Source organism: Squalius cephalus (assembly GCF_949319135.1).
Source record: "Squalius cephalus genome assembly, chromosome: 1".
Lineage (NCBI taxonomy): Eukaryota > Metazoa > Chordata > Actinopteri > Cypriniformes > Leuciscidae > Squalius > Squalius cephalus.
The window spans coordinates 59,073,781-59,094,262 of record NC_137122.1 but is presented as its reverse complement, the minus strand read 5'-3'; the positions used below and the strand labels follow the sequence as shown (position 1 = coordinate 59,094,262).

At 37.6% G+C, this 20,482-nt stretch overlaps 1 protein-coding gene across 1 annotated transcript in view; it reads left to right on the top strand.

Moving 5' to 3' along the window:
- The window catches only part of LOC307167111 (NACHT, LRR and PYD domains-containing protein 3-like), a 70,730-nt gene extending 50,758 nt beyond the window's left edge, over positions 1 to 19,972 (top strand). Inside the window, exons 6-7 of the mRNA XM_079886050.1 lie at positions 5,366 to 5,412; positions 19,111 to 19,972. Of these exons, the coding sequence (XP_079742176.1) occupies positions 5,366 to 5,412; positions 19,111 to 19,667 (604 nt within the window). The 3' untranslated portion in view covers positions 19,668 to 19,972. The remainder of the gene's footprint in view (positions 1 to 5,365; positions 5,413 to 19,110) is intronic.
- Positions 19,973 to 20,482: the final 510 nt, after the last annotated feature.

Genomic DNA, 20,482 nt, shown 5'->3' with positions numbered 1-20,482 from the left:
ATTAGGCTTAGGGTTTTATATTTAACCCACTTACATTTTAAAATACGGCAATTGCTGCTGTTTTGCACAATGTCCCTTTGCGCCACCTGGCGGTCATGTCGGGAACGACTTTGAAATGCGGCTGGTTTATTTTCGCCGCGGTGATTTCGCCGCGACGGCTGGCGCGGCGGTAATAGGCATTCTGGTTGTCCACCATCTGTATTAAAAATACTACTACTACTACTACTACTACTACTAATAATAATAATAATAATAATAATAATAATAATAATGTGTGCATAGAAGGTTGCTTATTTACGTTTAAACAGCATGTAGCCTTCAATGCTTGTATGTATTATTTAATAAAGATTACCTTCATAAATAATAAAGTCATGAATTGAATTTTATATTTTTTTCAAATAGTTAAATAAAATAGAAAATAGTTCCAACAGATTTTGCTGTGGTACCGAATAGGGCTGAAACGATTAGTCGACAACGTCGACAATAAAAAATTGTCGACAAATATCTTTGTCGTCGAGTAGTCGTTTGATCCCACGTGACCTAATGTAAGGGCCTGCAATATCGCGATTTGACCGCTACGGCGCTGTAGCGCTAGAGTGTAATGCAGCCGTTACAAATGCTATTGCGGTAGAAGAAAACACAGCGCGAATTATGACGGAGTGCAAACGAATCCGAACTAGCTAGGTGTGTGAAAGTTTCACAAAACTTCAAACCAAGAATGCTGTCGTGTGCAATACATGCAAGGCGTAACTTGCTTTTCACGGGAGCACAACATGCATGTTAAAGCACTTAAAGAGGAAAAACCCGGCACGAGACGAGCCGGTGAGAGGTGAATGTTCTCCAGCTGGAGCTAACGTAAATAACTAGCAGTAAATCTCTTTTTAGAGAATTGCAATACTACTAATAATAGCAATAATATTAACAATAATAATATAATTACAGTAATGTGATGATTATTTTTGCATAGAATAAAGCTTGATCGAGCTTAGGAGTCAGGGCTGTTTTTATTATTGTAACTATTAACTTAGTTATTACAGTCTTATCACTTGCCTGTATTTTGTTCCATATTCATGAAGACTTACAAAAAGAGATGTTATGAAGAATATCATGTCAGTTATTTTTTTATACTGTAAATTAAAAGGTGAATGAGAATGTCTCTGTCAGCTCAGCTGTCAATTTTTTTTTAAATTGTGTTCTTATAATAATTGTTTGCAGTTTAAGTTTGTCTGTAATGCAGCTAATAATTTTTTTTGTTTATTTTTTTCTATTGAAAGAGAACCGAATATTTAACCAATGCTTTTTGCATTTGTGTGTGATTTGAGTTGGACAGAAATCTGAAAACTTAAAGAGAATGACCTGTTTACCTCAAAGTTCATTAAACCAACCATTTCAAAAGCTGAAGTGATTTTCTTTTTTTATATTATAGTTAGAATATGTATAACTCAGTGTTTTTTTAACTAATTGAAAAGGCTGAATAATCGCTCCAAACTTACTGATTAGTTGGCGAAATAATCGACGATTAGTCGATTGATCGTTCTAATAATCGTTAGATTAATCGATTATCAAAATAATCGTTTGTTGCAGCCCTAGTACCGAAATTGGTACAGAGAACTGTTAAATTTTAATAGTATCAGTACCGACTACTGGAATTTTTGTATCGTGACATCCCTAGTTTAGATAAAGGTGACTAGCCCTGGCACAGATACTATCTATATATATATATATATATATATTTATATATTTTTTTTTTTATATATATATATATTTTTTTTTTATATATATTAATATTTATTTATATATTTATTTATTTGCTATAATGTTGTTTTGATCCATATACAGCTGACAATGGGCTGTGGTTTGCCCTTCATTCTTGAAAAGACTGAACCGAAAAGACTGAACTGAACTGTTGTGCCTTGAGTCAGCACGAATATATAAGTTACTCAATCAAAACTCACTTTTGGATGTGCCTGAGTGACAGTCACTCCGACTCAAAATGAGCCAATATCCAGGAGTGTATGATCTTATGATGCCAGTTTTAGCCAATTAATTCAGCGCTTCGGTTGGTGCAACAGTACACTGAACTGAGAACAGTCTTTTGGACCTGTCCATCATGCTGAGAACTGAGTAATCTGTGGACCATGAAAGTTTTGTGAATATGATAAAAAATGATGGCGATAGCAGGCCACTTAAAAATAAAATGCTAGAAGAGAAAAAGTTAAGCACATTGTGCTTAAAAAAAACAACAGTTTTGAACCACTTTCCTTCAGTGATTCTTCTTGTTAACAACAGTTGTACATCACTAATGTTATATTCTGAATGATCCAATCCAATCTGACTTCTGACCAGTAATGCTGCCTAAATAATCATACACTGTTCGTTCGTTGGCCAGAGGAGAACTGAGCGACTGAGCCTGGGTTCTCCCAAGGTTTCTTTCCTCCATTCTGTCACTGATGGAGTTTTGTTTCCTTGCTACTGTCGCCTTTGGATTTTGGCTTGCTTAGTTTGGGACAGTTAATTTAATATTCAACAATATTATTGATCTGCCTGCATTGACACCATTATATGAAAACTGAACTGAGCTGGACGATGATATCACGGTTTTCTCCAGAGCGGCTATATATATAAATGAACTAAATTAATAACTTTTTTACAACAAAAATTAACCATCACTGAACTTACATAAGCTGGACGATGACACTATTTTTTTCTAGAAACAAACTTTGTTGCATTATTTCCTGTTATCTCTGTAAAGCTGCTTTGAAACAATCTGTATTGTTAAAAGCGCCGTATAAATAAAGGGGACTTGACTTGACTAATGCTCAACCATCACTTGCATATTCACTTAATTATCTCGTTAACTTTTGCATTGCTTCAGTGTTACTTTAACACACTGTTGATTGGGACAATATGTACAATGAGCAGTGTTGATTTAAATTAGAATTTTAACCGGATTCTGCTGTGGGGTTAAACATGTTAAAGATGTAAGATAAAAAGACAGTGAAACCGACAACTTCTCTGGCCCCGTCCACACTACTGCGTTTTAGTTTAGAAACGGAGAATTAAAACGAATACGATCTCCGTCCACACCAGCGTTTTAGCTGCGTATTAGAATCGATCTCCGTCCACATTAAAACGGCTGAAAACGCGGATCACATGACCATTCACCAACACTGGGCATGTGCGTGCCGGTGTAAACACAACTTCATTGATAAAATTATCCCACCATGCGCTGGTTCTTCCCGGGTTAACCCAAAACCGACACTCCATGTACGGTCGATGCCGCCGCTGCACACGGGAATTGTCACAGATCGCTCGAATAATAGCTCGGCGCATGTAGGCAGTTATAGCATTGTAAAATGCAGAATTTACTTGCACAACAGCTGCTAGCAAAGATATAGGCTACGCTATGACTGATGACACCCAATCATAGAACCGAGCGTGAGCCTCTACTACGTCATCGTTTCTAAAGTCCTCCGTTTTGACCCGTCTTCACTAAAACGCCCTCCGGAGTTTCAAAACGAAAAACGGGTCGGCAACGTTTCTAAACTTCTCCGTTTTGGGTCTCCGTTTTTGCCGTTTTAGTCTGGACGGGAGGTGCAAACGTAGCAAAAGGTCTCCGTTTTTAAACGAAAACGCAGTAGTGTGATTGGGGCCTCTCACAGCCAAAACACATTGTTTTACTGAAAAACGAATCACAATCTCTGAAGACTTTAATGCCGACCAGCAAACACTGGATAGAGGCGGGTTTTTTTGTTTTGTTTTTTTACCTAAGCAACCCTTCCCTAACCTGCTTTTTTCCTGCAAAAATGTCTGAAAATTAAAAGAAAGAGGAGGAAAGAAATGTGGAAGTGTGTGTGAGTGTGTCTCTACACAATGTGAGAAGCTTCTGTGTATTTTACATCTGTGTGACGATCAACGATAGGTCATATTGGTGAGATTTCACACTAACCAGGCTTCTGTACTTGTCAAATCACCTTTATTTCTATAGCGCTTTATACAATAGAGATTGATTCAAAGCAGCTTTACAGAGATAAACAGGAAAATATCAAAATCACTGATGCAAGCAGAATTAATTATGCTGTAAAGCAACTCTTTATTCAGCTGAAATCGGTTTAGTGTTGATTCAAGGTTAAAGATGTGAGTATATAAAAAATAAACGCACACAAAGTGAGAAACAGTATTAGAACTCTATCCACCTGTATGTACAATATATGATGTTTTATTAACAAAGTTCGGGAGGAGCATGTTCAAATAATCAAGCAATCAATCAATCAATCAATCAACTCATCAAACAATTACCATGTCTACCCTATCAGCATGAGAGGAAGCATATATATATTCACTCTGTCAACTCGCCTAACTTCCTTGACAGTTTTCAGCATCCCTCCACCACCCCGACTCCTCACTCTTGGCTTGTTCTTTCACAGCCAGGAATACGGGGGGAGTACTCTGGGTTCGGGCCAAATACCGAGCCCGGAGCCCTCTCCTCGGACAGCACGCCAAATACGCATTTATTCTATCTGACTTATTTGTAAGTGTGAACTCGTGAAAATGCACCAAATAACCCTCAAGCAACATGTATAATATACAGAATAATTTTTTGTCAGTCTTTTATATGTGAGCAATAGTCTCAGGAACCGTGTGTAACAGTCATTGTTCACCCAGAGTTCCTCTGAATCTGCCTGAGTAGTCCATTAATAATCCATGGTTTAAAAGCAAGTAATCGGTCGTTATCATCTTCATGATGAAGGTTTCTCAGGGTCTCCCTCCACAGATGAAATGTACTCATATTTCACCCTTGGTATATTAGTCTTTTCTTTCGTCATTCTGTTCCTCATCCCTGGAAAGTCCTTCACGTCAAATGATGTAATGTCTCTCTGAACTTTTCCTTTTGTGAGATTTGTGTTGATCAATTACAGTTGTAGGGGATTCAGAAATAACACACATAAACAGGGTTCATAGAAAAGAAATTTTATATATAAATCCATCTATACAAGTCCCACAGGTGTCATTTATAAAGCTGTCTTATATGTAGGCCTACTACAAACTGGACGATTTAATAAAAAAACTAAATAATGCTTATTTGAAAACACAAAAATGCAGACAGTTTTCTGTGATGGGTAGGTAGTGTAAGAGGAGAGAATATACAGTTTGTACAGTATAAAGACCATTTGTGTCTGTGTGTGTATGTGTGAGAGAGAGAGTGTGTGTGTGTGTGTGTGTATATGTGTGCACTTGTTTAGCTGCTGTTTACTTTTGAGGGCCAAAGGTCCTCACTAATATTATGAAATATAACATCTGACTAGTGAGGACAATTTACACAACTATATAGTGAAACAAACGTGTGTGTGTGTGTGTTTTCTAGCGTCGATCACGGAGGAGAGTTCAGGATTTCATCAGGACTACACAAATGTAAGTCATTAAACACACAGTTTTAGTGTTGTTATTAACCCTCTGGGGTCTGAGGTGTTTTCTGGGCCCTGGAGGTGTTCTGACATGCTTTGACATTTGTGCTTATTTCTGTTACTTGTGATATTTTCATGGCTAAAGTCTGATTACACTGTATTCAGCACAGACTCTGCTTCAATAATATGTCAGCAGCATGTATGTAAAAGTTTGTAGTTTTGAGATAATGACATTTATGTGTGGTTTGTGAAAAAAAAAGAAAATTGTCACTGAAATAAGGTCATGAAACCCATATTGATTATTTCTTCACAAACTTTAGAAAATTGTATCACGTAGCCTAGAATATTTGCTCTAAAACTAGGTGAAAATCATCCTGACAACTTCAGATAAAACAATATATCGATTTTAAATTTGTAAGACATGTTTTGTGTAAAAGCTTTATGCGAGGAGGCGTGAACACATCATGAATATTAATGCCTTTCACACCTGAGAAAGTGTCTAAAGACAGAGACAAGTCACAGTCACAGTGAACAGTCACACACATATGTGCCATTCATGAAACATAGTACATACCTGTCATTTCCAATGTGTTTGATTTTTCATTTACCATGTTCATGTACAGAGACTCTGTACACAAAGATGTAAATGTTGAAGTCAGCAGGACTCATCAGTGGGGCATCTGGTCCCTGTATAAAAAATAAACACCTGTGAACATTAGGGCTGTAATCTCCCAGACGATTAGTCGATTATTGGTCGATACGTTCTGGCTCGACCAAAATTCTGATTCGTCGTTTTTTTGCCGCGTTCATTTCATCAGTTTTGCCGCGTTCATTTCATCAGGTGGAAAGCACTAATTGCTAATGGGGGTGTTTTCAGAGCACCCCTGTTTCACATGTAACAGTCTGTCTTCAGAACACCCCCCTTGTTTTCACTTCTTTTGGATTAGCCCAACCCACTGGAGAAGAGAGACAGATTGAAGAAAGTAGGCTACTAGAAGGTTTGCTCAATTGCTTTATTTTTCAGTTATGCACTTTATTTCGTTTCTGCTCTTGATCTGGTTTGTTAAATAAACATATTTCTTTTATTAAAGTGGAAGTGCCTTATGTGTTTAAGAGTAAAAGCTTTAAGTTAATAGTCTATTCGTGTCTCAGCCGCGAAGCTAAGCTCCTATGTTCAGTCTCGCTCTGTGCGAGCTGCACAGAGCGGCTGATTTGATAGTGTCTGTCAGAGTTATTATATTACATATGACAAAAACAATTGTCTAAATTATGTTGCATATTCCTCAAAAGTTCTTGTGATGATATCACTAGTTGACAACATAGTACTATTTTCGGAAATCATAGGCTATGATGATATTGCGCAGGTGCACGTGATGCAACGCTGTCAGAGCCGTCAGACTCGTGTGTCAGACTCATTTCAGTGCAAAATAATTCGGTCAAAAACGATTTAATATACTGCAAATAGCCTACTAGTTTTTTCTGTTTATTTATAATTCATTTAGGTGGACAACAAGGCTACCAAGTACTGCGCACAGTGTGCAGTTTTTTTTCCTAACATCATTTTTAGTCGATTTTTAGTCAAATTTCAGGACTTCAGTCGACCAAGATTTTCTTTAATTGATTAAAGCCCTAGTGAACATGCTGATAAGAGAAACTATAGGGCTGCACGATTTTGGGAATACATTTTAGATTTTTCTGGTTAAAATTGCGATTTAAAATGTACAAAATACACACACACACACACGTGTATATATATATATATATAAACAATGAACACCAGGTTTGTTGTGCCTTGTAGGTATATATGTGCAGTGCTGCATAAAATAATATTAACAATAGCCGATAGCAGGCGGCCTATACATCGTTAAAAAGGAACATATCAGTAACACTACACTAGAGAAAAATATATTGATTATCATATGTTACTTCAAATGTTTCCATTCGTTATGGCGTTATGAAATGAGATTGGAGTAAAAACATGAAGCCTAATGCACCACGCGACTGACTCACTCACAGCGTGCGGAGAACATTTACTGAAGCGATCGAGCCGCTCCAAACTATGAAACATTATTGTTATCATCTACGTTTGAGCAGATATCCACAAACAAAGTATTTCACAGTAAACACGGGTCTAAACATTATAATAATCACCATATTAGAGTTAACACTCATACTAGCCTACTTTTATCATGCTGTTTTATTATCGAAAAACATTCTCATGTCGTACATGTATATACATTTAGCATTGAAAGGTTGCCTCTAGTTCACATTTCAACATGTTTTGACATAGGCTTCATGTTTTTACTCCAATCTCATTTCATAATGTACATTTTAGTCTGGCACCAGTTTAACTAGTAGCTACAATGTAAAGTTTATACACCAATAACATATTATTAGGAGTGGAAATCTTACCTTAAAAATCTTATCTTCAAATCGCGTTCTAATTCTCCTGAGGTAAATCCAAGTTAAACAGCACAGCACAAACACAGTCTCGACGAAAAGCAGAGAAGTACGTTACTGTAGTCTCTGATTCTTTGTTTTGAGGTGATGAGGGCGTTTACAGGCCCGCGTGGACTATTTGCATGTCAATTGCTCGTGGGAGTGGTCACATTAGAGTTAATTAGCTCGGACTGGAGAAACTGTACATGTTGTTGCTTTCATACGGATTACTTAAATAAAATTTGTTTTTAATAAATGCAGCAAGAACATGTTCAATGGTGTTGTACAAACGTTGAAACCGCAGTGCGCAAGGTTAGTTTTGTTAGGTTCATTGGTGTGGACGCAAATATAGTTATCGTTATAGTTATCGTTAGGGATTAGGGCTGCAACAAACGATTATTTTGATAATCGATTAATCTAACGATTATTAGAACGATTAATCAACTAATCGTCGATTATTTCGCCGACTAATCAGTAGGTTTGGAACGATTATTCAGCCTTTTCAATTAGTTAAAACACTGAGTTATACATATTCTAACTATAATATAAAAAAAGAAAATCACTTCAGCTTTTGAAATGGTTGGTTTAATGAACTTTGAGCCAACTAAACAGGTCATTCTCTTTAAGTTTTCAGATTTCTGTCCAACTCAAATCACACACAAATGCAAAAAGCATTGGTTAAATATTCGGTTCTCTTTCAATAGAAAAAAATAAACAAAAAAAATTATTAGCTGCATTACAGACAAACTTAAACTGCAAACAATTATTATAAGAACACAATTTAAAAAAAATTGACAGCTGAGCTGACAGAGACATTCTCATTCACCTTTTAATTTACAGTATAAAAAAATAACTGACATGATATTCTTCATAACATCTCTTTTTGTAAGTCTTCATGAATATGGAACAAAATACAGGCAAGTGATAAGACTGTAATAACTAGGTTAATAGTTACAATAATAAAAACAGCCCTGACTCCTAAGCTCGATCAAGCTTTATTCTATGCAAAAATAATCATCACATTACTGTAATTATATTATTATTGTTAATATTATTGCTATTATTAGTAGTATTGCAATTCTCTAAAAAGAGATTTACTGCTAGTTATTTACGTTAGCTCCAGCTGGAGAACATTCACCTCTCACCGGCTCGTCTCGTGCCGGGTTTTTACTCTTTAAGTGCTTTAACATGCATGTTGTGCTCCCGTGAAAAGCAAGTTACGCCTTGCATGTATTGCACACGACAGCATTCTTGGTTTGAAGTTTTGTGAAACTTTACACACCTTGCTAGTTCGGATTCGTTTGCACTCCGTCATAATTCGCGCTGTGTTTTCTTCTACCGCAATAGCATTTGTAACGGCTGCATTACACTCTAGCGCTACAGCGCCGTAGCGGTCAAATCGTGATATTGCAGGCCCTTACATTAGGTCACGTGGGATCAAACGACTTCTCGACAACAAAGATATTTGTCGACAATTTTTTATTGTCGACTAATCGTTTCAGCCCTATTAGGGATGTACCGGTTGACCGACCATAAATCAGAACCGGATGGTTTTTGCTTCTAACGCACGATCGGCAACCGGCAGTTTTTTTGTTTTGTTTTGTTTTTTGACGATTTTTTTGGAGGTGCGCCCGAGTGCACAGATTACATTGGAATAATTCGCGAACATGTAATTTATGTGGAAGTATTTCAAAATCTGTGAGCAGGATGTGAAGATTGCAATCTGCAGTGTCTACAAAAGACAAGTTAATCGCGGAGGAACAACAGCGAAGACAATCGGCTCAACAATCTTGATCAGACATTTGTAAGTTCATCACCCGAAAGAACGGAAGGAGTAGGGCTGGGTATTGATTCAGATGTTCCGATTCGATTTCATTTCGCAAGCTGTCAATTCGATTTGATATTTGATTTTCGATTTCAATTCTTGATTTAATACAAATTCTATATTTATAAAAAAGAACAGTGAACATAAGTTTACAAGTGGTTAATGAATAAAAATAAATTACGGTAAGAGCCAAAAATTTTATTTGGGTACAATTGGGTACATTGAAACAGAACCCATCTCTATATTTATATATTTTGAAGCTGAAAAAAAGAACAGTTGCATGCCTTGATCAAACAGGATCAGGTTATTTTATTTTTAAGATAAAATAATCATAAAATCTTAAAGGGGTCATGAACTGGATTGTTTTATTATTTTATAATGTTGCCTGGGGTGCCCTTATAATGTTAGTATGATTTTTACATCAAAAATTGTCATAATTTATAAATAAAAGCCATTTTTCCAAGCCTGATTTAAGGCTCAGATTTGAACGCTCCGTTTTAAGGGGCGTGTCTGCTGTGAGACTGCAGTGCAAACGCCCACTGCTGTGATTGGCTGACATGCTTGCATATGAAATAGCCAGTATTACATGAACTCTCTCGAAAACTTTTACTACGTTTTTACTATTACAGCTATCGAGATTAACTAATCGTGAAAAGTATCGTTTAAAGCATTATATTTAAATCTATTCAATCACATGAAAGGTTGCAGCATGATGAGCACTGACTGAGCAGATGACAGACAGTCTGTTGATCGCGTGAATAAAGATCTTATCATTGCAACGCAATTTCTGCACTTTCACAAATGTTTACACCAAATCACAATGCAAACACGATGTGAATACACAGTAAGAGCTTCGTTGTGTAGTGTAACAGTGTCATTATTTCATCACGAGTTTGGAAAGTGTCCAGATAAGCTCTCGCGGCTCGCGCTGTGCTGTTTGATTGACAGCTTGGGCGATTGGATCGTTCTTTGATCGCTTTCTGTATATAATTTAATAACAGTTTAAAAAGATTATTTTCATAATACTACGAGAAATGATGTGAAGTTGATCGTTTAGTCACTGAAGCATAAACAGTATTGAACGATTTTAAGAGAAATATCTGAACTTGAATAATTACACAGAAATCACTGATCGCAGATCAGGCATTAGAATACACATGGTTACTTACATGTTGCTGGCAGATCCGTGTCGGGAAATTGTGATTGACTGATTTAATAAAGTTTAACCATGCTGGAATCCGAAGGAAGCTTATGCAGACTGTCTTCTTCCACAAACAGGCACTGGACAATATTTAGTAAAAGGCATGTTTGGAAGTAGCTCGATCCGGTTTAGCAATTATCATGTCGTCCTATGTTATTTTAGCCTGGATGCCAGCCTAACTTAGCCCCGCCCACAAAATTTTTAGGTCGGGAAGTTCGGTCTGGACTCGTTCCGTTGAGGAGCTATTATGCCCGAACAAAAATTGTTCGGACCAATCAAATTGTCAGGGAGGGCTTTATACGATGATGGACAGATGAGCAACGGTAACGTAATCATCCACGTCATTAACGAGCGCTTGGGTTGAATTCAAATGACTGCCGCTGAAGAATTGAGATTTCACGAGTTCACGCTTACAAATAAGTCAGATAGAATAAATGCATATTTGGCGTGCTGTCCGAGGAGAGGCTTCGGGCTCGGTATTTGGCCCGAACCCAAAGTATTCCCCCGTATTCCTGGCTGTGGAAGAACAAGCCGAGAGTGAGTGCAAGGATGCTGAAAACTGTCAAGGAATGTTAGGTGAGTTGATAGTGAATAAATATATGCTTCCTCTCATGCTGATAGACTGTAGACGGTTGATTGGATTGATTATTTGAATGTGCTCCTCCTGAACTTTGTTTATAAAACATCATGTGTAGATTCCGCCATCGCGTCTGTTATAGAAGATATCGACAGCACATTAATTTTAAAAGAGGAACAGAGAGCCGCGATCGGAAACATGAATGAAAAACATACGTCACTTACTCCGTTGCTCTGATTGGTTGTAGGTCTATCCAATTGAGTGCAGAGGCATTTTTTTTCCTGGTTCGGTTGAAACCAAGCGGCAACCTCCCCGTCTCTCTCTTGAAACCAACACGGAAGTGAGTTAAACTGCAATTCGTTGACTGGCCGCTTGAGGCTGTTGTCAAAAGGGAGTCAAATCTGTATCTCCCCCATGTTAAAATGCCAACTTTACAGCAGAAAAAAACGTGTTTACAGCCTGGTGTCTGTATGTGGATTTGGTCTATACAGCTAATTTTGCCCTTCATGACAACTGTGAGGGGGGTGAATTTTTTTATAACTCTTCCGTTTAGTTGATTAATATTTAAAGTTCTGCAAGGGTGTGGCCACTTGAGTGACAGGTGGATTGCCGCTGATGTCAATGCTAGCCGTTTGTCTGCTGTTAGCCGCCACTTCACCTCAGCAAATTTTAGCTGCTGAACTTGCCACCTCTGCTGTGTTTTGTGCTTTTTTCGGGATTATTTCATACAATTTAAAACACCCATTACTTCGCCCACGGCTTTGGGTTCCGTCGTTGTCGTCGAGTATCGTTCGAGAGAACAACCAGCGCTGTATTTCAGTTGTTTTCCTCTGTGAACATGCACTAATGGATGTCTGACAATTTCGTTGCTTTTTGGAGTTATCAGATTTAAAAACGTCAATAAAGGCTCGTTCGTTCTGCTCTCCCGGAACAGATTGATTATAATATGCTTATGTACCGTCAGATGAAATCCTGCAGGCGTCGGCGCTTTCTCCGTCCATGCAATAACATTAAATGCACATCCTTGAATGAGCGCGGATTTTCTAGCGCATTTACTTGAACTTCATAGGCAATAATCTAACGTTATAGTTTAACCCATTTGAGAGGCGGCCAAAATCAGAATTTAAAATGGACTGAATAAACTCTCTACGAATTTGACGAGCGATGCTGCGCTGACGGACCATAGACTATAAAAAAAGTGACTGACATGTATGCACATAAATCACTGTCTCACACACACTCTCTCAGAGTAATATTAAGTTACTGTATAATGCATTTTCAACTAGCAGAATAGTACAGAATCACGATACACAGTCTCACTTGTAGCCATGTCTTTTAACTATTATAATATTTCGAAGGGCAAAAATAGGAACCTTTAATTGAGCTCCTCAGCTCCACTCACGCCCCGCCTCTTTGCCCATTTTCTGTTATCCGGGAGTGACGCAAGGCCAAGATGGCGACGGCCGGCTCCGCCCACTTTAGGCTTCAAAAATGCTCTTCAGAAACGGGTGACGTCACGGACACTACGTCCATATTTCTTTACAGTCTATGGTTGAAACACACCCTATAATCAAAGCTTAATCTTCTTTTGTGGAGGCGGTGTTTTATCCTCTTTGATGTCATAGTTCCCCACTTTGAAAAACAAGTCGTTTGCTGAGCCTGATGTCTATAAAAGCTTTTATTGGACTAACAAGGTAGTTTTCAGTTCTGAAACTTACAGGATATTCTTATAGTATGATGATCTCTTATGTCAAAATCTCAAGGAAATTTTGATTTCTCAGTTCATCACCCCTTTAAAGCTTTAGCTGTAACATGGAGGCTTCAAGTCTATGAACAATTTAGGACAACTAACTAATACTGGGTTTTAGGTGATCGTTCACCCAAAAATACAAATTTTGTCATCATTTATGAATTTTTTCATCATAGATACTTTTTTTTTTTTTTTTTGAACACAAAAGAAGATATTTCGAAAGAATATGGGTAACCAAACTGTTTTTGGTCTCCATTTACTTTTTTTTTTTTCAATACTATGGAACTCAATACGGCCCATCAACTGTTTGGTTAACCATACTCTCCAAAATATCTTCTTTTGTGTTCAACAGAAGAAAGAAATTCAAATATGTTGAATACATTCATAAATGATGACAGAATTTTTATTTTTGGGTGAACTAAAGCCTGTTTTATGCTTCTGCGTCGAATCGACGGCGTACCCCCGCAGACCCCTCTGCGTTGCCGCGAACCCCTCTCCGACCCCTCCGCCGTAGCTTGACGTGCACCTCCAAAAAATTGTAACTATGCATCAAGGCGACGCAGACCGCAAGGGCTGTGATTGGTCAGATTATACATGTTTGGTAATTATAAAGAAAACGCAGAAATATTATTAAGCATTAGAAATAGTGTCAGAAATTAAATTCTTGGGAATAACTATTGATAGTAAATTAATCTGGAAACCACACATCAGATACATACAAGGTAAAGTATCTAAAAGTATTTCTATAATTAATAAAGTTAAATGTCTTGGAATATAATGCACTATATATATTGTATTGTTCCTGGTTTTGCCCTATTTAACTTATTGTATGGAAATTTGGGGCAATAATTATAAAAGTTCACTCCATACCCTCTTCTTACTCCACCTGGAACCAAAACAAACTAGCAAAGAGATTCGTGAACCACACACTAGGGCTGAACGATACATCAAATTTTCATCGTCATCGCGATATGAACTCGCGCGATGAACACATCGCAACAGACAGCCTGACACGATGAATAACGCCTGGTTCAGATTATAAGATTTTTGTGTCTGTTATGATAGTCACGGAGTCAGATGTTTTGACTCCTAAAATCTTGTCGTGTTGTGGTCAAGAAACATGTCAGACTACAGGTTGCTTTCCGACCAGTCATCGTGTGCCGTCACACGCACACATTCACTCGCACGCACGCACACACACACACACACACACACACACTCACTCGCGCTCGCTCACTCGCACACACACACACACTCGCGCACACACACACTGTTGCTCGCGCTCTCACTCACTCTCGCTCACATACTCAACCTGTCGTGGAGGACAGTTAAAAAATTAAACATGCTAGTCTTTCTGTCGTGAAGCATCGCAGACGCGCCGTAGGTTGTCGCCCACTATGACACACTATACGAGATGAAACGATCGAATCTTGCGTCCCGACGCTCGTTGTCGTTTACGAATCCCCACGACACCCTATGTCAAACGGATTGTGCCAAAATCGCGCTAAAATCGTGTAATCTGAACCAGGCAGGTAATAAACGTCTGACCTATCACGCAAAGAACCTATTAAAGCACTAAGACATGGGAACAGCATAGCTAACATTCACATTTGAATATTTATCACAAGTCATATCGTCATCGCAATATTAAACAATCTTATCGCACATCGCAGCTTTTCCTCATATCGTGCAGCCCTACCACATACCCCCCTAGCGTTCTGGCGGTGAAATGCACCGTGATGCAACGCAACCCGACGCAGAACCATAAAACGGCTACGACGCCGTAGGAGTGACAGCGTAGCTACGCCGTGGAGTTGACGCAGAAGCATAATGAGGCCTTAACACTTTAACACTGGACTAACGGTAGGCTCAAAGTACAGTAACACTGCCTAATTGGAAACTGTAATTTTTTGGTCCACGTGCTCTGGCAGAAGGCAACTTTTTTGAGCTATAATAATGTCTCCAGCTGTGGAGAAAATTATTTCAGCTGGGACACTGGTCCCTGGAACACAAAGTTAGCGTTTTGCCTGGAGGGACAAAAGTGGGTACACCCCTTCATGCTTACACCACAACTTAAGTTAAGACCTCTTTGGTGGTACTGGGGAGGGGTCACCTTCACCAAGGGGTTTTTTGCTCCTGCACAGGTGCACTGCCTCCACTCAGATCATTGCTGCTCAACAAGGAAAATGTCAATTCAAATTACATTTGAATTTAATGTTGCCCATCTCCACCATACAAAAATGTTATTATTTTACTTTAATTCATTATATTTAAATATGCAGTTAATAAATATTTATTTTTATTTTTTTACATTTTCAGTTTTTAAACTTTATACAACTTGCATCATGTACCTTAACTTGCTTCAGAGTGACATCTCACTGATCAATGTTGTGCATGTGTCCTTGCGTTCCTCTTCAGAGATGAAAGGAAGAGTCTTGAAATGAGGGTCCAGGACAGATACAACATACAGCTTCTCTTTTAGATTTGCATATCTTTAAAGATTAGATGATCACATTTAAATTACATTATGGCATCAACATACACAAACTTATAATTAACAAGAATGTTATCTGTTGTAACATTCACACAAATTTTTTAATTTTATAGATGGTGCTAGCTGTGTGTGTAAATATATATCTAAACCTCAAGTTGTCATGCTCGGCAGATTTGAGTTCCTTAATGACAGTCGAATCACTGGCAGTCGAGCGCATCTCATCAAGGAGCTGTGCGTGCAATAATAGAGACTCTCCCCAGACATCACCAGAGTTGCACTCTTCATCGGCCGAAGAGCTTTCACGATGTCCTCTCTCCTCTGTCACAGTTATATCCGCCTCTGTCAGAGTGCGTAGATCCTTTTCGCTCCGACAGACTTCATGAGAAAGAAATGCAGCTGAGATTGGCTGTTGCTGCTCCAAAACCCCCACTCCTCCAACGCATCTGAAAGTAATGCACATATATTTGCCCCTGTGTGACTAGCCTGCATAGCTCTGGTCTGCAACACATTTGAAACGAGAACCCAGTCATCTAAATAGTGGCAGGTAGTTGTGACATCGGTGTCTAGATGTCTTGACGTCCAATCATCACACGTGAGGGCCACTCTGTCTGCCGATTGTAATGACAGAGTCATGTTTCTCTTCACTTCATTATACAGTCTTGGGATAATCTCTTCGCTTATCCGTTTGCGACTAGGAATAGAATAACGAGGCTCAAACACATTTAACCTGATGGAATCCGTCGTTTTCGACTACGCTGTATGGCCTTATGTCTTTTCAAATAAAAAATGCAATCGATTCAGTGATCTTTTGTGCACGAGACAATTATTCTTCAAACAGAATTGTGTGGAATTGTCCTTGTGAATGCATTTGAAATCTTCGGCTGTGGGGGTTTTGTAACGTCTGGTTGATGTCTCATTAAATCGGAACGTAGATTTGTAGTATTACTACAGCATTTCACCTCAGCATTACAAATCATGCATATAGCTTTGTTCTTGTCCACCACACTATTGTCGTCGTCTTGCTTGCGCAATCTGAAATGCTTCCATACCTCTGACTTTTTTATGTGAAAGTGGCATTAACGTCGACAATGCACCTAAAGCCGCCATTTTAAGCACTGAATGAATGACAGGCTCGCCTCTCGCTCCGTTGTTAACATCGCACAGGGAAAATAAGAGGGTGACATCTAGTGGAGAAGACTAGTAATAAGATTAACTTTAATCTTATGTTCGATGTTTGCGGAAATAAATATTGAAAAAAATTTATTTGTGGCCTTTGAGAATCGGTTTTGAATCGACCATATTAAAAAAAAAAAATGCTTAATGGTAAAATCTATTTTTTTGCCCAGCCCTAACAAGGAGTATCAAAAATCTGTTGATAATGCAAAACACGCAAACAAAAATGACAGATTATAGCCTGTTATTATCTAGAGAGCCTCTTTTATTATTTTTATTATTATTATTATTATTATTATGTTGTTGTTGTCGTTACCTTGGATCTTCTTTTTATATAGAAGAACTTGAATGAAAAGCTAGAAGTAAATGTCAGTTCTGTATAGGATCATTTTTATTTTACCTTAAAAATTACATTGCAGGGATGCAAACAATGTGCTTTTCAGCGCCTCCCGCTTTTTTCACGTCAATTTGGGTGTCTTGGGTCTGATTATAATTTCACAAAGTCATTTGAAGCCATTCCATAGCTTAATGTGAGGGACAGAAGTCTATTTACATCATTAAATTAAAGTTTACGGAAACTAGTTTTCCCTCCTCTGCGGCTGTCAATCATGGCTGTCTCCATTCAGTGTTCAAACAGCGCGTGTGCCTCGTCCGGTTACAGCAGGATGCACGGCAAAACTCTCTCCAATATGATGTATTCACATTATAATGTGAACTTTTAAATGCGCACTTGTGCAGCGCCGCGCTGCACACTGTGACTCCATGTTGCTTTGAGCACATCATTCTGCACCCGCGATGCGCATATGCGCTTTGTGTGCTCTGTTTTGAAGCGTTTCATATTATCATGGTTTTGCGCACTGAAAGATTATTAAAAGCCTATTTTTTTTATACCTAGCCTGCACAATACATTTAAAATAAGCAAAAATTATTTCTGTGTAGTGTATGCTATATAAATATATACTTCTGAATTCTTGACATTCATATATAAATGTAAAATTGTGAAATGTATGATTTCCTGATTGAATTTTATAAGAGTACTAATAGTAATTTGTTTTTATTAACATGTTTAGATTTTATAAAATTTCTGTGCTGATTTTCTCAAGAATTACTTTTTGCTGCTGATTTATACACTCACTAGTTTAATAAAAATACATTAAATGTAATATTTAAAGGTGTTAACTGTAATCTTACACTGCAAAATGATAACTTACAAAGGATTAAATTCATCACAATTATGTAAATATCTGGATATTTGCAGCGGGGCGAGGGCTTCGATAACCTCTCTCTTTTTTGACCATATATGTCTTTTGCATCCCTGACATTGACTTAATTTGATTTAAAAAGCACCTGCTGTAGCATCTTTGTTTTACTCGTTGCTCTAAACTTTATTTGATTTAACATTTTGGAATCATTTTTTTTATTTTTGTTTTATTTAGTTTCTCTGGTTTCTTTACACTGAATTTAAAAGCAAAAACAAATGCTGAATGCTGATAAAGTAGCCAAACGTCTTTGTTTGGATTGTTGTCGAATGTGTGTTGATTGTGTCTATGCAGTTGTTGCCTTTAACTGCACATGGTTACAGTTAATGTTTTCATTTAAGGCCAGTTTTATGTAGTTTCAAGTTCAACCCATTTTAAAAGGTAAATGCTGATGCTAAATATGTCAGTAACATCTATGTTTGTATTGAATGTGTTTACTGCACAGTTACTGCCGTTAATTTCAGATGGTTAAAGTTATTGTTTTCAATAGCCAAAAGCCAGTTTGGCTTGTTAAATACCAAATAAACATCTTGTTTATGTATACTTTCATTCATTCTTTCTTGTTTGTTGCCTAAAGAAAGAGAAAAACGGAAATCGGAATCGGCCAGTTTGCTTGAAAAAAATCGGAATCGATCATGAAAAATCATGATCGGTGCATCACTAGTTATCGTTCTTGGTGTGAACTTCCCTTTAGTCTGCTATCTTTTCAAACTGATCCAACTTAAAGTTTTCCTAAAAATGATGATCAAACTTACATTAACTGAATATTCAAATGAGCCAAGACTGTTTAAAGTTTAAACTATTTAGTGAGGCTCATTAGACTAATTTAATCCATCCATCCATCCATTGTATTGCCTTCAAACTTTAAGCTTTTAAAACTAATTCAAAGTTTCTGGTCAGGCTTTCTCAAGCCAACTCCAAAGTTTGTCTTGAACTTTATTATCTGGTTGTAAATGTTGCTGTTGTAATGTGTGTTCTTGTGTTCAGATGCCGTTGATCTCACACTGGATCCAAACACAGCACACACTCGTCTCGCTCTGTCTGAGGAGAACAGAAAGGTGACGCGTGTGGAAGAGAGTCAGTCGTATCCTGATCATCCAGAGAGATTTGAGTATCCTCAGGTTCTGTGTGGAGAGAGTCTGACTGGACGCTGTTACTGGGAGGCTGAATGGAGTGGAGATTACACTGATATATCAGTGTCATATAAAGGAATCCAGAGGAAAGGATATAGTGCTGACTGTGTGTTTGGAGGGAATGAGAAGTCCTGGAGTCTGAGCCGCACTGATCACTCACTCACTGTCTGGCACAAGAGTAAGTCCACTGCTGTTTCTGCTGGTTCAGGATCCTGTAAGAGAGTAGGAGTGTTTGTGGACGTGTCGGCCGGCACTCTGTCCTTCTACAGCGTCTCTGACACACACACACTCACACACTTACACACATTATACACCACATTCACTGAACCCCTTTATGCTGGATTTAGAGTTTATAATGTTAACGCTTCAGTGTCTCTGTGTCACATTAAACAACAAACACACCCTGACTGACAGACACACATACACGTATACGTTCAACACCACATTCACTGAATCCCTCTGTGCTGGATTTAGTGTTTATAATGACACACACACACACACACACTCATTAAATTTACATTTTTCCAGTTGTGTAACTGATTGTGTGTGTTACTGATATAATGGTGATGAATAACACATCATCTATATAATTATAGAGATAAGTATAAAATGAACATTAATCTACTGTCACCTCCAGTATTTCACTGTTAATTCACATGTTTTATTACAGTTTAATCATGTTATTGTAGTTTATGGTCAATAAACGCTTGTTCCTGTTTCAGTCTGAACATGTTTCTTCAGTTGTTGATCTTTGACTGTTATTTTCATTCATGATAAACGTTTGTCACCCTGAGTTTCACTGTTTTTACACGTTTGCTTTTTAATGTCCAGTTTTGACTGAATCACTTTATGAATCTTCATCAAAAGAGAGTTTGGACTGAATCTAATACAGAAGAACTGTTGAACAGGAAAGTAAATGAGTCTGGGACAAATAATCAAAGTCAAAGTAAAAAAAAACACTTTATTTTAATGTGTAATTATATATTTGAGTGCTGAGTAATATTAAGTACATGTATAGGGTTAGAGTTAAGTTATAAATTAATTGTTAATTTATAGTTATTTCTACAGTAAAATGCATGTAATATATGTAACAATGACACTAAATAGTGTTACCAAAAAAACCTGTAAAAAAAAAAAATGTATCAAGTTTTTAGAAACGTACTTGTAGTATTTGTGTTTGTTTATGGTTTTAAAAAACATTTATATTATTCTCTAGTTTAAAAGTT